Here is a 16,355-nt window from a genome sequence, read left to right on the forward strand (position 1 = left end):
GAAATGTAGTGTTTCCTCTAGGTACACACCATCAGGGTGGGTTTATGTACCCTCAGATGTAATCATTTCACTTTTCACCTTCTACCCATCTGTGACATAAGTAGATTTAGAACAGATCATCACAAACCTCACTTTATAATATTTTAGCACAAATTAGCTATGAGGCAAAAGGTATTAATTGAACATACTTTCTACTTTTTTATGTTGTATATTTTGCATTCTAAAATCCTTTGTGAGAGGTTTTCTACTTTTACCTTTTTGAACAGGTTAGTGATTCAATGGCAAGCGAACAACAGTTGGAGAGTTAGAGAAGAATATTCATACCACTTGCTTTAGTCATCTAGATCAAACACCTCATTTAAGAGTAATTTCCACAGGGCTTAGAGAAAAACAGCATCTCTAGAGAGAGATTCAGAACGGTTAAATTACACTGGTGCTAATGTCAGGAGATATTTATGTATATACTCATATTTTTCTTCTGAAATATGCTGACTGTGCTGCATTGTTCTTTTTTAATCACTAAAAATCAGTGCTAAATTTCAACGATGCTGCATCCTTTTGCAGATGATGAGACTATATTCTTTACTTACCTGACTCACTTAAATCACAGGCTCAGTCAGAATGCCTGTCTTCACATTTCTTCCGAGACAAGATGAGAACACTATTATTCACAGTGTTATAGGGAGTTTAAATACTATCACTTGCAATTCTGTGCTGAGAAAAGATGATACTGTTAATGGCTGTGTGGTGAGCCATAGCAAACCACCTACAGCTTTGTACTGAGCTAAATTGATACTACCTATAGTGCCATGACTAAAACACTCCTTTTCACAGTTGCACACCATATTAAGGACAAACACAAGAAGCACAGGCCTGGTGCACTCACCACAGGGCTCACATCCCAGTGGGTATCTGTGGTACATTAACTGTTTAACCACTGAGCTCATGAGCTGCATTAGTTGTAGTGGTGTTAAGTAAAAAACATTAAAAACTACACAACACCCTCACTCCCTTGACACATAATCATACAAAAATCCCAACCAAAACTAACTCTGGCAGACTATTTAACAAAATACTAGATAAAGCCTTTCTACTTGAATACCCAACATTAAGGTTAATAAATCCAGTGAAGTAAACTAAAGCCACTACTGAAAAATGGCCTCAGTACATAGCACAGCTAGCCATGCTGAATAAAAGCCAAAATTGCAGGATATGTTCTTCAGTATTATCAGCATTTTCACACTACTGAGCTTAATAGGGAAAAACCTACATATCAAATCAGTCCACTGAGCAAAGCAGTTACCAGTCACAATGCTGTATGGAGCTCTATAAACTCTGCCTCCCACTGTCTTAGCACAGAACAATATATACACATTTCATACTTTTTGACAGGAGAGATATTTACTTTTCACACTTCATTCTCATTCAGTTTAGGATAGAAATTTAGTTATACTACAGTTAAGAAATCACTCTCACTCAACTGCTAGCAGCAACTTAGAGAGCTATAGAATTGACAAATGCATCTTTAAGTTTGGAACTGCAAGATGTTCACTCATAGCTACTTATGTTCATGTGTTCACATACCTATTAAGTGTATTTATCCATTATTTGATAAGATATGTGGCCTCTCCACATAAGCCAGCTTGCCTCCAATGTGCATAAAATGACTGATTTTATTCTTACTTTATTACTAAATTACTAATTTTTGCAAATATAAATGAGGTTATCAACACAGGGGTTCATGTCTACTTTTTCAGGGTGACTCCAAAAAGCAGTGCTTTCAAATGATAAGACTTTTTGCATGATCAACTGATAAGCAAACAGAGAAACAAAACCACATCAGTTTTTTTAGGACATGAAGCTAACATTAGCTTCATATTAGGTAAGATTGCTCTGAGTGTAACCAACTACTCAGATGGGAATGTCTGAAAAAAAAGATATTTAACACCAAGGGAGCAGAGGAAAATATTTGCAGGCAGACAGGTTATCTCATCACTAACTCTAACACAGGTAATTATCATATATAGAGAAGTTATAGACTTAAGTTATGTGAGGAAAATCATATCATTGCAGAAAGTTTATAACCTTAATAAGTAGCTGACTTGTCATTCCAGCACAGCGATGAGTCTTGCTCCCTCGATTATTTCTGAAGATGTTTCATACACATTCTGATATTTTTTCCCAGAAGTTAAACGAATACTTCCATCTTCTGTTATCTAAATTCATTCAGTCCATGGTAGCAACTTATTTTCTCCCACATAGTTTTTGTGATGTTATTTTCTATAAAAATCTTTTTCATTTGAATGAGCAGGGAGTTTTCATTTACCCCTAATGTGTGGCCAGTCGTTTGTTGGTTCAATCTCTTGTTGTCATCAAGTGTATTTGACCACTAAGTAAAAATTGAAATGATCCCTGTATACCACCTGAAGAGTCCTGACTGGAAAGTTTAACTGAAAAAAATAAAGTCCGGAAGTCTCAAGGGCACAGGCAACTTTTCCAACAATATGTTTGCTACCTAATGTTGGAATTCAAGAGTGATAAATAAATACATTAAAACCCCTTACAGTTGTGGGTTTTTGTTTTTGTTTTTTTTTTCCCCTAAGATCTTGACATATGGTGTAATATTTTTTCTCATCCATTTAGGGCAAAAATTATCAGCAACTAGAAGAAATAAGGTTTTTCATGCTGCTATATTGTATTTCTATAGGTAGGAGGCAACCTGTAAACTAGATTCTATGAGGAGGTTTGAGCTTGGCATTTCTTAGGGTTCAAAGCACTAGGTGCTATTGCCTGAAATAGGAGCTGGACATGAACCAACAATCTGGTTGTTCTTCTGTCTTGCTCATCTGGTTGCATGACAGTAGAGCCAGAAAGATTCATGAACACATCTAGCCTGATAATTTGATATCACATTGAGAAACCAGCTCTGTGGAAGAGACCAATAGAGAGCTTTCTATGCTCTCAATGAACCACCAAGGGAGGGAAAGAATAAAAAAAAAAAAGAAAAAAAAAGAGGAAGAAAGGAATAAATGCAATCCAAAATTATTTAGAAGGTAATCCAGTATTATTTTATTCCAACACCAGCACATATATATACACATTCACTCACATTCTTCATAGAATTTCTATTAGAAACTTGATAAAACATTTAACTTTTAAAGAGATTTAATTTTGCTTTCCAACTTGAAGCATTGTCATACCCGTCAGCTCTCCTAGTAATAGTAGTTCTGATATTGTTTAAACCTTATTACTAAAAAACTGTATCTAATTTCAAAGTTGAATTTGTCATCATTTCAAATGTTTCACTGCCTTTGTATTGCATTTCTATTAAAAAAGTCCAGGCCAATGCTTAAGAAACATTGTTCTATCCTTTAATGACTTTTTGAAATTAAGTTAATGACTTATTTTATGTATTTGTTACACTGTTAGTACTGCACTGAAACTGGAAACTATTCTACATTATGATCTAACTATGCCTTGTACATGTCTGGCCCTAGAAGAAAAGGAAAACAGACTCCACTGTTGAGACCCAGAGTTATTGTTTTTATTACTTCCAATCATGAGAAGTGGTCATCTAGAAGCACACTTTGAGAAAATGACAGTCACTTCATAGAATGAATTCCTTTTGCCAGCAAAGTTATTACAAATATTCCTACAAAAACCTTCTCACTCTTGCAATGTGTTGCACAACTGCTGAATTACCCATAGTACGGATGAAAGCAGCAGATGTTCCTGGAGATGAGGACTTCTGGTGTTACCCACTGCAGTAGTTACAAAAGTAAGACACTGAATATCTGGTGAAAGTACTAAGAACTACTTTGAACATCTTTCTGGCTGGCAGTAGGAAACAGGCTTTATGATTTAAAGCAGTGGATCCTGAGTGCTGCCTTTAGTTGGCAGATGCCATTTTTTACTGTGCTGCATAGAGCTGAAAGGCTGTCCTCCACAGTCCTGTTCAGCTGAAATTTTGGCTGACAGTAAACATTTTCCATGGTATCTGAGGCAGGTTTGGCGGTTTGTTTTAATGATTATTCTCAGTTAGTCTTTACACAGACTATGTATGACCTTGTTTACAGTGGCTACAAGTTTCAACATTACTTTGGGGTAAAAAAAAAAGCAACATTTATCAAACAGAACAGATTGACTGTCCTAGTAACTGAAGTGCTCTGTTAAGTATTAACTCTGTGAGTCTCTTTTAGTGACAGGATAGAGATGCCTTGTTGCATATGGTACCTAACTGGAGGTTCTGAATGTAAGGATGAAGTTCCTGAATATGCTCAGGAGCAAATAATGTAATTCACCACCTTCTGTTACTGCTAAAGACACTTGAAACCAGGAAGTTGCTTGGGGGTCAAGAGATCTTTTCCCGGCACCCCATGACAGAAGCATTTCTCCTAACATGTGCCTGACGATGCTGAGCCGTCCCACAGCCAGGATGAGGTGACAGCCTGATGAAATAGCACTCATAGTTTACCCATCCATAGTCTGGGCACTACTCACTGACCCAACACTCAAAACTATTCATTTCTCCTGAGTCAAAGCTTTCAGTGCTATTTAGGGATAGTTTTGTAGGTAGAGTGTATTATACTACCTTAGGACAAAAGATTTTTTTTTCATATCTTCCATCGTTAAGAGTATTTAATATCTGTTTGGAAAAATATTTTCTTTCTATGTTTCTTAAACACCCAAAAACTTGAAAGAGATCTAACTTCATATCCTTAATGTTAGAAATTAGTCTGGTTTAGTGCCTAATTCCAGAAGGTAATTCAGATTCAGATGGGTTTAGCTACCTTCTACAAGTGGCTGTCTCTGTTCATTGACTATATAGGGAGCGAGAACAATTATTCCCTAATTCAGACATTTCAGTTTAAAATTCAAGTTAAATGAGATGAATCTAGGCCTGCATGGTTGCTGTTTTATCTCGCTCTGTGACAACTTTTTAACAGCAGACTTCTCCCTACTAACAGGACTTTAAAAAGAGGTTTTTATAGCTTTATTACGATTGTTTTCCTGATAGCCCATTATGTTGCTATTAGCCCATAAAAGTAAACAGGCAGTCTGAAATCCCTAAGAGAAAAAAATCAGGCAAAACAGAATGACTTACTGCTTATTGTACTCTGATATAAATACTAGGTTATACCAGTGCTATAGACATTAAGCATCCTTCACTTCTATTGAGTTTTTAAAAGAGATTTAGCCTCTAATACATTAACCAGAAAGATGGAGAAGGATGAACAAACATTTTAATCTAAATTATAAACTGGTAATACTGATTGACATTTTGACTCCAGGTCAAGATGAGACTCCAGGAGTACAGCATCAGGACTCAGTCCCAACAGCATGTCATCTCCAATGTAATTCAAAGAATATGAAGAGAATTGGTAGAGCCATTATCCTATTGTGTAATCTTGCAACCAATAGATATTTCTGTGTAAACTGCCAGACAGAAAGTTAAAATTATCTTAACACAAAAATATTGTTTCATTACATTTTTGCATAAATCAGTAAAAAACCATGCAATTTAGTATCACATCTAATGCAATAGAAGATATTTTTAAAACATCAGATTGCAATAGGCTGACTCTAAGCAGTTTGTCACATTAAGACATCCACCAAATAAGAGGAAACACAAAAATGAGGATAGATGTGCAGGTAAAGGTTTCTCAAGACTGATGGTTACAATAGAATGACTGGAATCTATTTTTCAGTGGAGATTTTTCTGGAGAAAGGTTTGTCATCCGAGTTCCAAACTGGAGCTAATAATCTAAGTACCAGTTTGATAGCCAATTGATTGCATGGATAAGAGCTTGTTAGGAGGCAGGAACTTTTTAAGAAACAAACCTAGGAGTAGTAAACTAAGAAGTATAGCTACGTAGGTAATTAAAATATATTCTAGTAGGCCAGTGATATTATTGGATGTGTTACTACTGTTATGTCATGAAATATCAATCATTAGTTTAATTCTTGTATACATAACAATGTTTTTGTTCTGATTCTCATTATTGCTCAGTTTTACTATGGTCTTAGCCCCGAAAAGCCTTAGCACATCAATTACTTCCATGCTAAATGAAAGGCATCTGGTGGTTGCCTAGCATTTTGTATCATGCAAGTTGAAGCACCACATACCCACATATGAGTATGTCATTACATAGCCCCATCTAGGTATAAAAAACTAAACAATTTATTCCAGAAATTCTTAAACATTAAAAAAAAAAAATCCACATGTGCAAGCAAGCAGAAGGGTTTCTCATTAAAAATACTTTCTTATGTGCATACTCTTTTCATGACCACTTTTTCAGTTTTTAACACTCCTGATATTGTTTAACATTAAATACACTTCAGGATTCTAGCACTAGTAAATAATTTTTACCTTTCCATTCTTCTTTTGAATTAAGAATTATACAAAGTGCAACATTCAGCAGATAAGTGCTTTCCTGCCCAATTCAATTAAATACAGAATCCAGGAGTGAGAATGTGGGTAGCAGTCTACCTTGGATTTCAGTACTGTGACAAATTGTTCATCTCTTGCTTTGCATTGTCTACAAACTCAGTATATCAGGATAGGCAGTAGACGGGTTAAGTGTGTTCTGACTTTTCCATTTTACTTGGAAGACAGAACAAAAGTCCCCAGGCACTAGCACTTTTCTAGAACTCTGTATCCAAGCTTTTATGCCCAGCTATCAAAGGTGACAACATTGCATAGTATTTGCTATATTGTGATCAGTGCAGGGCTGGCTTATCAGTGATAAACACTGGCCATACATATGTTTATCATTAATTTGGCAGACAAGCAACCTTTCACATACTGTCCACTCTGATGTAGGAAGGACATTGTCTAAAAGGGGGAGGAATAAAAATGAGAGAGTCCTGGCACTCAGAGTGGTATGTATATTTTATATGGTTTGGTTAATGAGTTTATGAACCTTAAGGCCATGAATTTTAATCCTGGCAGTGACTGCTGGAATTCTGAAAATCACATATTGAGCAGGTCTGAGATGCATTTTGGAAGCTGATAAGTGCAGATGATAGAGACAATTCCTAAAAGCCTCCAAGTAGCCAGATGGAGAGCAATGGACATAATAAAAGACAGGAAGCACCTCAGATCGCTGCCAGCTGTAGGTCAAAACTAGACAGGACACTTCTGTTTGTTCCACGTATGGTCTCTTACTTAAGAGCATTTTTTGTAAGTGTCCATTCATATCATATTCTAGAGAGCAACTGTTCAGAAAAAGTCATGCTGTTTTTAATTTTGAGCACCATACTGAGGGATACAGAGAAAAATTCACTATTTAGGGAGTTTTTGCTTGGTAGTGAGAATGTTTGATGTGAAAATAAATGAACAGTACATAGAGATGATGTTTAAGGACAAGTATTTACCCACTTGGTGCTATAAGCAGTGACAACTGGGTCTCAGAGATACTGCCTCTATCTTGCAAAGCCTTGCTACTTTCATTATAACCATAATTTTATTGATGCCATGATTATAAAGTCTTACAGAGAATATGAGACTTGCTTTGACCCGATTAACATGCAGGAGATAATAACATAGAAGAATTAGATAAATGGGCAGGGGGAACAAAAAGGTATAAGGGATATATGTTAGATTAAAACAGAATCTGAACACTATAAATGTTATTCAATCTATTATGTAATCTTTAGCATATAATTAAACTTTGAAGCATCTTGTCACAAGCAGCAATAATTATAAAAAGAAATTACAGAAGCCCTGCTCTCAAATTGGCGTTTGTCAGGTGTCTTACATCTCCAAATATAAGTCAGTCTTACTTTTTCTATTAACCAAGAGCTGATAACCTGATGTGATTTTGTTCTGTTTTAAAAATATTTGTCCTCTTCTTGAAACACAGAGAGACATACCTGTTTGTCTCATTCCAAAGTTAGGGACTGTTGTTTTGAAACAACATATTTGAGCAATATTAAATTCCAGCTTCTGTGAGAAATCGGTGCAAGAAAACCTTAGCAGATCTAGACAAAGAAAAGGTTTTCTGTGTAGCTGTTACTGGTCTGAGCTAATTGCATTTACTATACACACAAAAGTGAACAGTAAAACCCAGAGAACATAGCCCCAGTGCCATTGTACGTAGGACAGTGTGGTCCAAATCATAAGGTCATGATTACGCATGAGGAACCCACAGGTGACCAAATCATCCTGAAGAGAAAATTGCTGATGCCATGCCTACATCATTCTATGGTTTTCCACTGAAAAACCACAATTACACCTGTTAAAATGCCTTGAAAGTATAATTTATAATTATATTTATATAAGATCTCAAGGAAGTTAAAAATTACCAGCAGATTAATTCTGATGAACTTGATTTAAATTTAAGCTAGCCACCTCTGAACTCGCTTTTGGTATTATCATAACAGAATCAGATAGGAAAGGCTCCTCTGAATTTCAGACTAAGTGTTCCCACTTGGTAACCTGTTCCTTTACAGCTTGAGGTCTTTTCCTACCGGAAATCCTCACAGGGTGGAGAAAAAAACCTCAACAAACAAACAAACCAAAAGTATTTTTTCCAACTGTCAGTTCAGAAGTGAGGTAGATCCCAGATCTAAAATGACAGCTTAATTCTTCTTCAACTCCAGTTTGGCTTGAAAGGCAATAATACACCATAAGAAACAAAGAAACATATGATCAATCTTTAGAGCCTCTTTACATCTCTTAATTATTAATATTTTGTAAATGTAAAATTTCTGAGAATGTAAATGTGTAACTGTGAGCTGTAGTCCCAGACTTCTTTTTGCTTACACTAAAATAAACGTGAGACACAATTCAGTCCTCAGTCTTGTATTCAGAAAATAATACATTTTTCTCCACCTGAAAGTTATTTTTTTGCATAGCTTAAGCACACTTGCATACATTTGCGCATAAGCAAAACGCAAATTACCAGGGTCCACCTTAAGATAAAAATAATATAAAGATAGACACAAACTAGAGAGGTCATCTATTCTCTTCTTGGATGATTTCCCTCACCACTGCAAAATCAATACAAAAATGTAGTACTCTCTTCCAAACACTGGCTACTGCTAAGAGTGATCCCACGATCTGATGATTTAATGGATAAGTACTGAATTTTAACACAGCCCAAAACAACAGAAATTGGATGAACTTTATCTTACTGAAGCAGCATCGATATCTACTGCTCTAACGTTAAGAACAGTGCATTCAGGCATCTAACTTACTAGGCCACCTTGAATTGCATCAACTGTAGGAACTATTTGCAGTTGTAAACAAGTTCTAGTGAATGCTGTAATATAAAAGCAGCTCCAAATGCAGAATGATGTAATCAAATGTGAAAGGTATGGAGACAGTAAATTACCAGTTACACTGATGATCTAATTAAAATAACTTTGAACCCAATTTTGTTATCTTTGGTTAATTTCAGCTCTTATAGTGTTACATTACCTAATGAATGATTATTATTAATGAAATTGTTAGAAAATTATACTTGTGTATGAAAAAAATGTGTTATCACTTTATATTCAACAGCATGTGAAAACAAGTACTGCAGTTAAAAATTATTTCTTACAGGAGTCCAAATCTACACCTGTAATACAGAATAGACCTCTAAGAATCCTAAATAATCACAAATCAAAATGAAGTGCAAGAAGAGGAATGCTTTAGAAACCATCTGATATAAGTAGCAAATTAACAGAGAAGAGGAATAGTCACTTAATTTTAAACAGTGTTGAATGACTGGCAAGAGTTTTCAGGGTATTATGTTATTAACATAAAATACTTCTGTAAATACTGACTTCCAGCTTAAATTCCCAAGTAGTTATGTATTTTAATGCTCTATTAGAATTAGTCACTGCTAATATTCTAAAGCCTTTGCAAGATGTTGGTTTAATATATGCACCTAAACACTGGCTGTGATTAACATCTGAAACTCATTCCTGTATACGTAATTTTAGTATACAGAATTGCCAGCACACGAAATGTGTCTCAGAAATTTTGCAACAAGCTATTGTGTTGCACAGAGTTCAATTATTCTACCTGGAGCAAACACTGCTACTTACAGGTATGCTGTTTAACAGCAGTTCAGGCTAAAGTGATTTTAGCTATGTGAAACCAACTGCAGGCTCAGGTACATTAATTTCACTTTCTGTCACATGTTGACTTAAACTCTTAAATTTTGCAAGGTAGAATATATAATTCTTAAAAAGAAATTCTAGATTTGAATTTCTGAAATGCTTCTGAATTTTGCATCAAAATTGTTGGAAATTGTAACAATAAAAATATAATTTTCAACTTAAAACAATTAAAATTACATTAATAGATGGTGGTTGTAAGACACTACTACTAGAATCACCAAAATACAAATGTTACCAAGATTGATGTGTCTGACAATACAAGACAAAAAAGAAAAACACCTCCTGTCCAAAATAATGGAATTAGATAATAAAAGATAATGAAGCTATATGAGGAAAACCAGATTAGATCAGACTGTTTCATGTATGCATCCAAAGTATGTATGCTGATATACACAGGCACTTTCCTTTATTGAATTCCTGTGCCCAATATCATTATAACAAATTAAAATATTTTATTTCATTGACTTTTACTAAATTTCATCTTGCAATGACACACACCCAGTAAGTTTTGGAAGAATTTGAGAAAGGAGTAGCTTAGTAGCTGTTATCAGGCAGTGTAAGGGGCAGGATTAAAAAAATGGGGCAGCCAAAAAGATCAATTAGAGATAATATGCTATCAAATTACAAAAATTCTCATGTGAGAAGCCTAAATGATTATTGATTAACTCATTTTATTACTTGCAAAAGTAAAGACCTCTAAGATAATGCCAAAAGAAAAACCTGCAAAAGAAATACACTGTCTACATGGACAAAACCCATAGTGATCAATAAAACACACAGAATTAAGAAAAAACAAAATAGCCTAATAACTAGTTTCCAAAATCAGAACACGATCCCAAGTGAAACATTCTACAGCAGTTAATCTTTATGAAAGCATTGTGTTAATTAATAATTTTCCTTTTTCTTTTTTTTTTAATAGTGATGTGGTCATCGTCTTTTCAAATGAAATACGTAGCTGTCCCCTCTTTTAAATATTATTCAGATTTATGTACAAATTAAAGGCAGACAGACAGCACTTATAAATCTCTTAATATACATTTTTACAACTTCATCACTTAGGCAAATAGTTTTAATAATGATGTTGGTCTTCTCTGGCATGCTTTTACATCTTCCTATTTCTGTTTGCAGTTAAGAGCCTCAAAACAATAAGCAGAGCTTTCTTGTTTTTGTTTTGATTTACCTGAAAGACAGCCAGTGAGTGACAGAAACAGAAACAGTTTCCATGACAACCACATCATTGGTCGCAAAGGTCTTCAGTCCCTCTTTGTGCAGTTTTTAGCAACGTTGACGCTTCTTCATTAAAGCTTAGCCTAGTGAGACAAAGACATGTCTTTGTTAGGAAAATTAAAAATATCTTGCAATACTATGACAGACAATTCAAAAGACAAAGATGGTCCTAATGCAGTTGAAAGTCTATTTCCAAAGAACTGTGTATACACAAGGGCAGGTAGCCTGACAGATACTCAAAGGGATCTTGTTCCAGTAATTAACCTGTGTTAATAGATGAAATGTCTGTAGCAGTGCTTTGGAGAAATATATATATATATATATATATATATATATGGATACCACCCTAAAGCTGGATGAGTATTGAAGCTTTGAATTTCTAAAAAGCCAAACTTAGATGGAAGATAGTACACATATCTTTCACAGTAAACATATTCAAAGTATATAGCTTGACATCTGTTCTTTTCCGGAAAGCAGTATGTTGACATTTGGTATAAAGCATTTTTAAAAGCCCAAAACAAAATAATAATTTGCTCAGGAAAATTCAAATTTTTTTTGCTACTTGTAAATTGGATTGAAATGGATTCCATTTTTTTTCCCAGTTTATTTGTGTAAGGAATCTACCAATACATTTGAAACAACAACCATTTATACAGTACAGATTATTCATACTTACCTCCTTCTATCACTCCTTAAATTTTTGTTTCCTATCTGTCCCATGACTCATATATACATCTTGACACACTACATCTTTGACCACTGTGTTCTTAGCTCTCACTTTAACAATACCAGTAACTTAAGCAAACCAGAATTTAGCGATTTTGTGCTCAAATGACCGAAAACTCAATCCAAAATATGAGACCTTTCAGCTGGTTATGTATGGACACGAGTGTACTTCTGGTCTTTGACTTGGAAAACACTAAGCTGCAAACATAGAGTTCATTTCCTATATCTGTTTAGGAAGGCTTTGAGATCCTCTTCTTGGAGCCCAAGGAATCTTCAACACCTAGAGACTGTGGATCACAAGTACAAGAGTGATCTCACAGGACAGAATAGTAAGACAAAGGAGAATTGCTTTGTTCCCCTATCAAAGCCCTTTTGGGGATAATATGACTCCTTCAGATTATAATGTTTAGTTACATGCCACACTTGCTGTTTCAGGGGGTCCTATCCTGTACATTAGAAGAGTAAGACAGCAGAGGCAAAGCTCAACACACACACACACACACAAAATTTAAAAAATCATAAAGTAAGATTAGGGTCCTGCTGGATTATTCCATTTCAACTGCTTTCTGGGCATCTCTAATTGTAACCTATTTTGGTAGTCTTTCTATCGTACATAGGGACAAACATGTATGCACACACATCCAAAGAGACACACACAGTGTGAGCACAAAATGACAGATCTGTTTAGGATGCTGGTAGTTACTCCTGCAACAAGGTGTAACTTGTCAGCTTTCATTTATACAGCACAGCAGGTATGGTTTTCAACACAGACAAAAAATTCCTATTTAGGATTGTACTTCCTTCCAGGTAACAGACTAGGCAAGATTAATATTGGGTGTACGCATTAACATAAGCATCTCTGAAAGAGAACATAACAAACTGGTAGTCAAGGGACTTTACATATAGTGCCTGTAGCTCATCTAAACCTCCACAGGAAACCTCCTCAATTAATTATTAATGTCAGCTGCCTTTGTTTTTCACTTCAGTGATAACCTGCTTTTGAGTCACCATGTTCCTTTGGTTAGTGAATTATCTTGTTCAGCATTCTTTGCTGTCCCGGCCTTTGGAAATAAGTATTTTCATTAATATTTCATTTTTTCCCTTATGGCCATATCTATTAAAGAGGGTAAAGCGCAGCTTTCTCCCCCACCTTCAGCTTTTTTACTCTTCTTTCTCTTTTCCTCATTTCTTTTTACCTGCTTTTATAATGGCGTAACATAAAAATTATGTTAACTTGGTGATTTCTCTGTTGCATAAACATGGAAAAATATACAAAGCTTATAGCATTAAAGGGTATGATTGTTGTTGTTATTAGTATTGGGTAATATTGTGCTACTGGATCAGACAATTAAAAAATAATATTAAGGGTTGTGATTGGTAGACGAGAAACGGGATAAGAAATAACTGTAGCCAAGTGACTGGAACATCAGAAAAACCTTTTGCATTCATGAAACATGATGACTTAAACTCTCTGGGAAAAAGGGTGTCTTTTGAATGGCAGTTTTAGTAAAGACAACAGTGTTAAGACAACTCGTACCAGATAAGGAGCCTACACCTAAATAGCTGTAATGACTTTTATATACCAACCCTGAACTGTAACTTACATAACCTGACCCTATCAATGTAAAACAAACCTCATTCCTGTTACACAGGCATATTAAAATGTAAAAGCAGAGTGCAATGACAGGGAGATGCTCTGAATTAAGTGATGAATGTTGGACACTGACCTTCCTATTAGGATGTTTGTTGTATAAATATGTTGGCTTATCTCAGCAGGAGAATTACTAACAAAATAAGCAAGGGAAAAACATGTCACTGTATACCTTTTTAAAAATCTAGAAATCTTGATTATTATCATAATGAAAGAATCTCACATCTTTACCTTTTTCTTCAGGGATACCTGGCAAACACTTTCCTGGCTATATGGACAAACAGAATGCATAACAACATGGTATGGTGATCATACATCTAAGAATGGAAGAGTACAGTTCATACAGTCTGACAAAGACACTGATATTGCATATATGGGACTACCACATGGCATGTGGGATAATCACAAAGGTGCTTTCTAGGAAATAATAAAGGCAAGACCATGAAAACATTATATTTAATAAAAATAGGCATATGGTCCAATTTCTGCTCATTTATTTAATGAAGGGATATACTCCCAGCTTTACTATCAATGGCTGTCATCTGATCTTTGGATGACAATGATCTCACTTTTAGAGAATCTTGGGTGATTGAAGATTTCCTTTATGATTATAGCAAAAAGACCAAAGCTGCACTAAATCTATTAAAAGCATCTTCTTGCTTTCTTGCTTATAGAAAAAAGAAAAAATAAAACAAAGAAAAGGAATGTTGTTGCAGTTAATGAATATTCTCTTAAATCTTGTAAGAAAGTTCTTATTCTTAAAACTGGCTCATTCTTAGAGTACCTTAAGGGTGTATATACAAGGAGTATTTAGTTGTTCTTGGTTTGAAAATCTTCTTAATTGCCTGGATTTTTCTTTCAGCCCTGAATATCTCCATCCCAGAATGAGGAATCTTTTAAAACAAGCATTTACATTTTAATCTAAGAATATAGAACAGAATATACAGTCACTTAGCAGTGCAAAAGAATACAGCTGAAGATGTTGCTCAAAAGGAATTAAAAATCATTTCAGCTGAACAGTATCTTTTTTTTTTTTTCCCCCCCAAATATAAATTTGGACCTCACAAAAGTCCAACTGGCTTGTTTGGAACAGTTTGCTATGTTCATTGATAATTCAATGCAAGAAAAGAAAATGAAGTTGTCCAGATTATGTTCTATAGATTTGTTTTAATAGCATGATTTAACAAAGCTCTAGTTTTTTAAAAATAAGGAGGGAATGTCTACCATTTGTTCATTCCCCCCCCCCCCTCCCCGCTCCTGTTCTTATTCTGTTTTCTTTGAAAAATATGCAGAATCAGTGATCTTTGTTGTTTTTTTGTTTTTTTGTTTTTTTTTTTTTTTTTTATATATACTGAAGATATGAATTTTCCCTGATGGCAACTTGTAAAAATCAGTGATCTACATAAAAGTTGATGTATAGAATGTGCAGCAAGTAATTTAAGTAACAAATTTAAGTTCTTTTTCTGAACAAAGAATTAGCAGATGCCATTTTCAATTTCCACATGATACTAATATCCACAGTCCTTTGTTTTCCCCAGAATTTCTGCCAAATTGCTTTGCAATTTTTTTTAATTCTGTGTGCTGATTGTAGACAACTTACTTAAACATTGACCATTCAGTATGTTTAAGTGAATTGTTCTAGCTAGCAGTGGCAGGGTGGATATTGTATCATGGTTCTGACTCTCAAAAGAATTTGTAAATACTTAGAGCATGGGTACTACTACAATATTGTCAACACTAATGTGCAAAAAGCTTGAACTAGATTCAGGAAAACCATGGTCTTTCTAACAATAATAGTAACACCTTTGCAACTGCAAAGATTTGTTCTTAGTTTCATTAAAATAGTTAAGAAGTGAACCTTTTAACATAGATACTGTGATATTGATATCAAAGTGCTTTCTTCCATTATCACTCCCTCATTTCCCTTCTCCATCTCATGCATATTTATCAGTTTATCTGTACCAGCATGAAAGGGATGATTACTTAAATCCACACCCTCTCTCAAAGCAGTGTAACACAAGTCTTTGTCTCTACAGTCAGAGGAAAGGACGTGACATTTTCTGTGTAATATTTTTTTCCTGTATCAATATATATTAGGAGAAAGCTGAAGTCACTGGCACTTCAGATTATTTCATTTTCCCTTTCCTTTATAAAAAGGAACATGCTCACAGGAAGTGAACAAATAACACCAGTGATAAACAATTCTGATGTTCTATATGGACTTGGAAGAGCAGGAACTGAAGAGAGTAAGGAAGTAAGTTATTGCCACCTACATGTCTGAATGGAAAGAAAGAAATAGCATATCCTACAAAGAACAGATATACTTACCCAGTTTTAGATAAAATTTTTTGGAAATAATTTTCTGCAATTTATAGTAAGTGGAGGATGGTGGCCTAAGGTTCAACGAAGCTTCCTCAAGGTGGCAAACCTATGAAATCAGTAAATGCAATGAGCTAAATATCACTGACTAGGCTTTCTAAAAGGGTTGTTATATTCTTGGAAAAAAACAGAGATCTAACTGAAGATCTAGTTTAAAGAAGTTAATTAAAGCCTTCTAATCAACACCAAAGTCTGGCCCTCCTGCACAACTTTTACTTCAATCAGGGCTTGGAAGATATGAATCAAATTGCCGCAGTCA

General features: G+C 34.9%; 1 protein-coding gene across 10 annotated transcripts in view; it reads right to left on the reverse strand.

Moving 5' to 3' along the window:
- The window catches only part of CNTN5 (contactin 5), a 670,135-nt gene that overhangs the window by 356,214 nt on the left and 297,566 nt on the right, over nucleotides 1–16,355 (reverse strand). For all 10 annotated transcript variants that reach the window (XM_074916722.1, XM_074916731.1, XM_074916703.1 and 7 more), the window contains one exon: nucleotides 11,294–11,423. In XM_074916722.1, the coding sequence (XP_074772823.1) occupies nucleotides 11,294–11,351 (58 nt within the window). In that variant the 5' untranslated portion in view covers nucleotides 11,352–11,423. The remainder of the gene's footprint in view (nucleotides 1–11,293; nucleotides 11,424–16,355) is intronic.

The sequence above is a fragment of the Athene noctua genome, chromosome 1 (assembly GCF_965140245.1).
Source record: "Athene noctua chromosome 1, bAthNoc1.hap1.1, whole genome shotgun sequence".
Classification (NCBI taxonomy): Eukaryota; Metazoa; Chordata; class Aves; order Strigiformes; family Strigidae; genus Athene; species Athene noctua.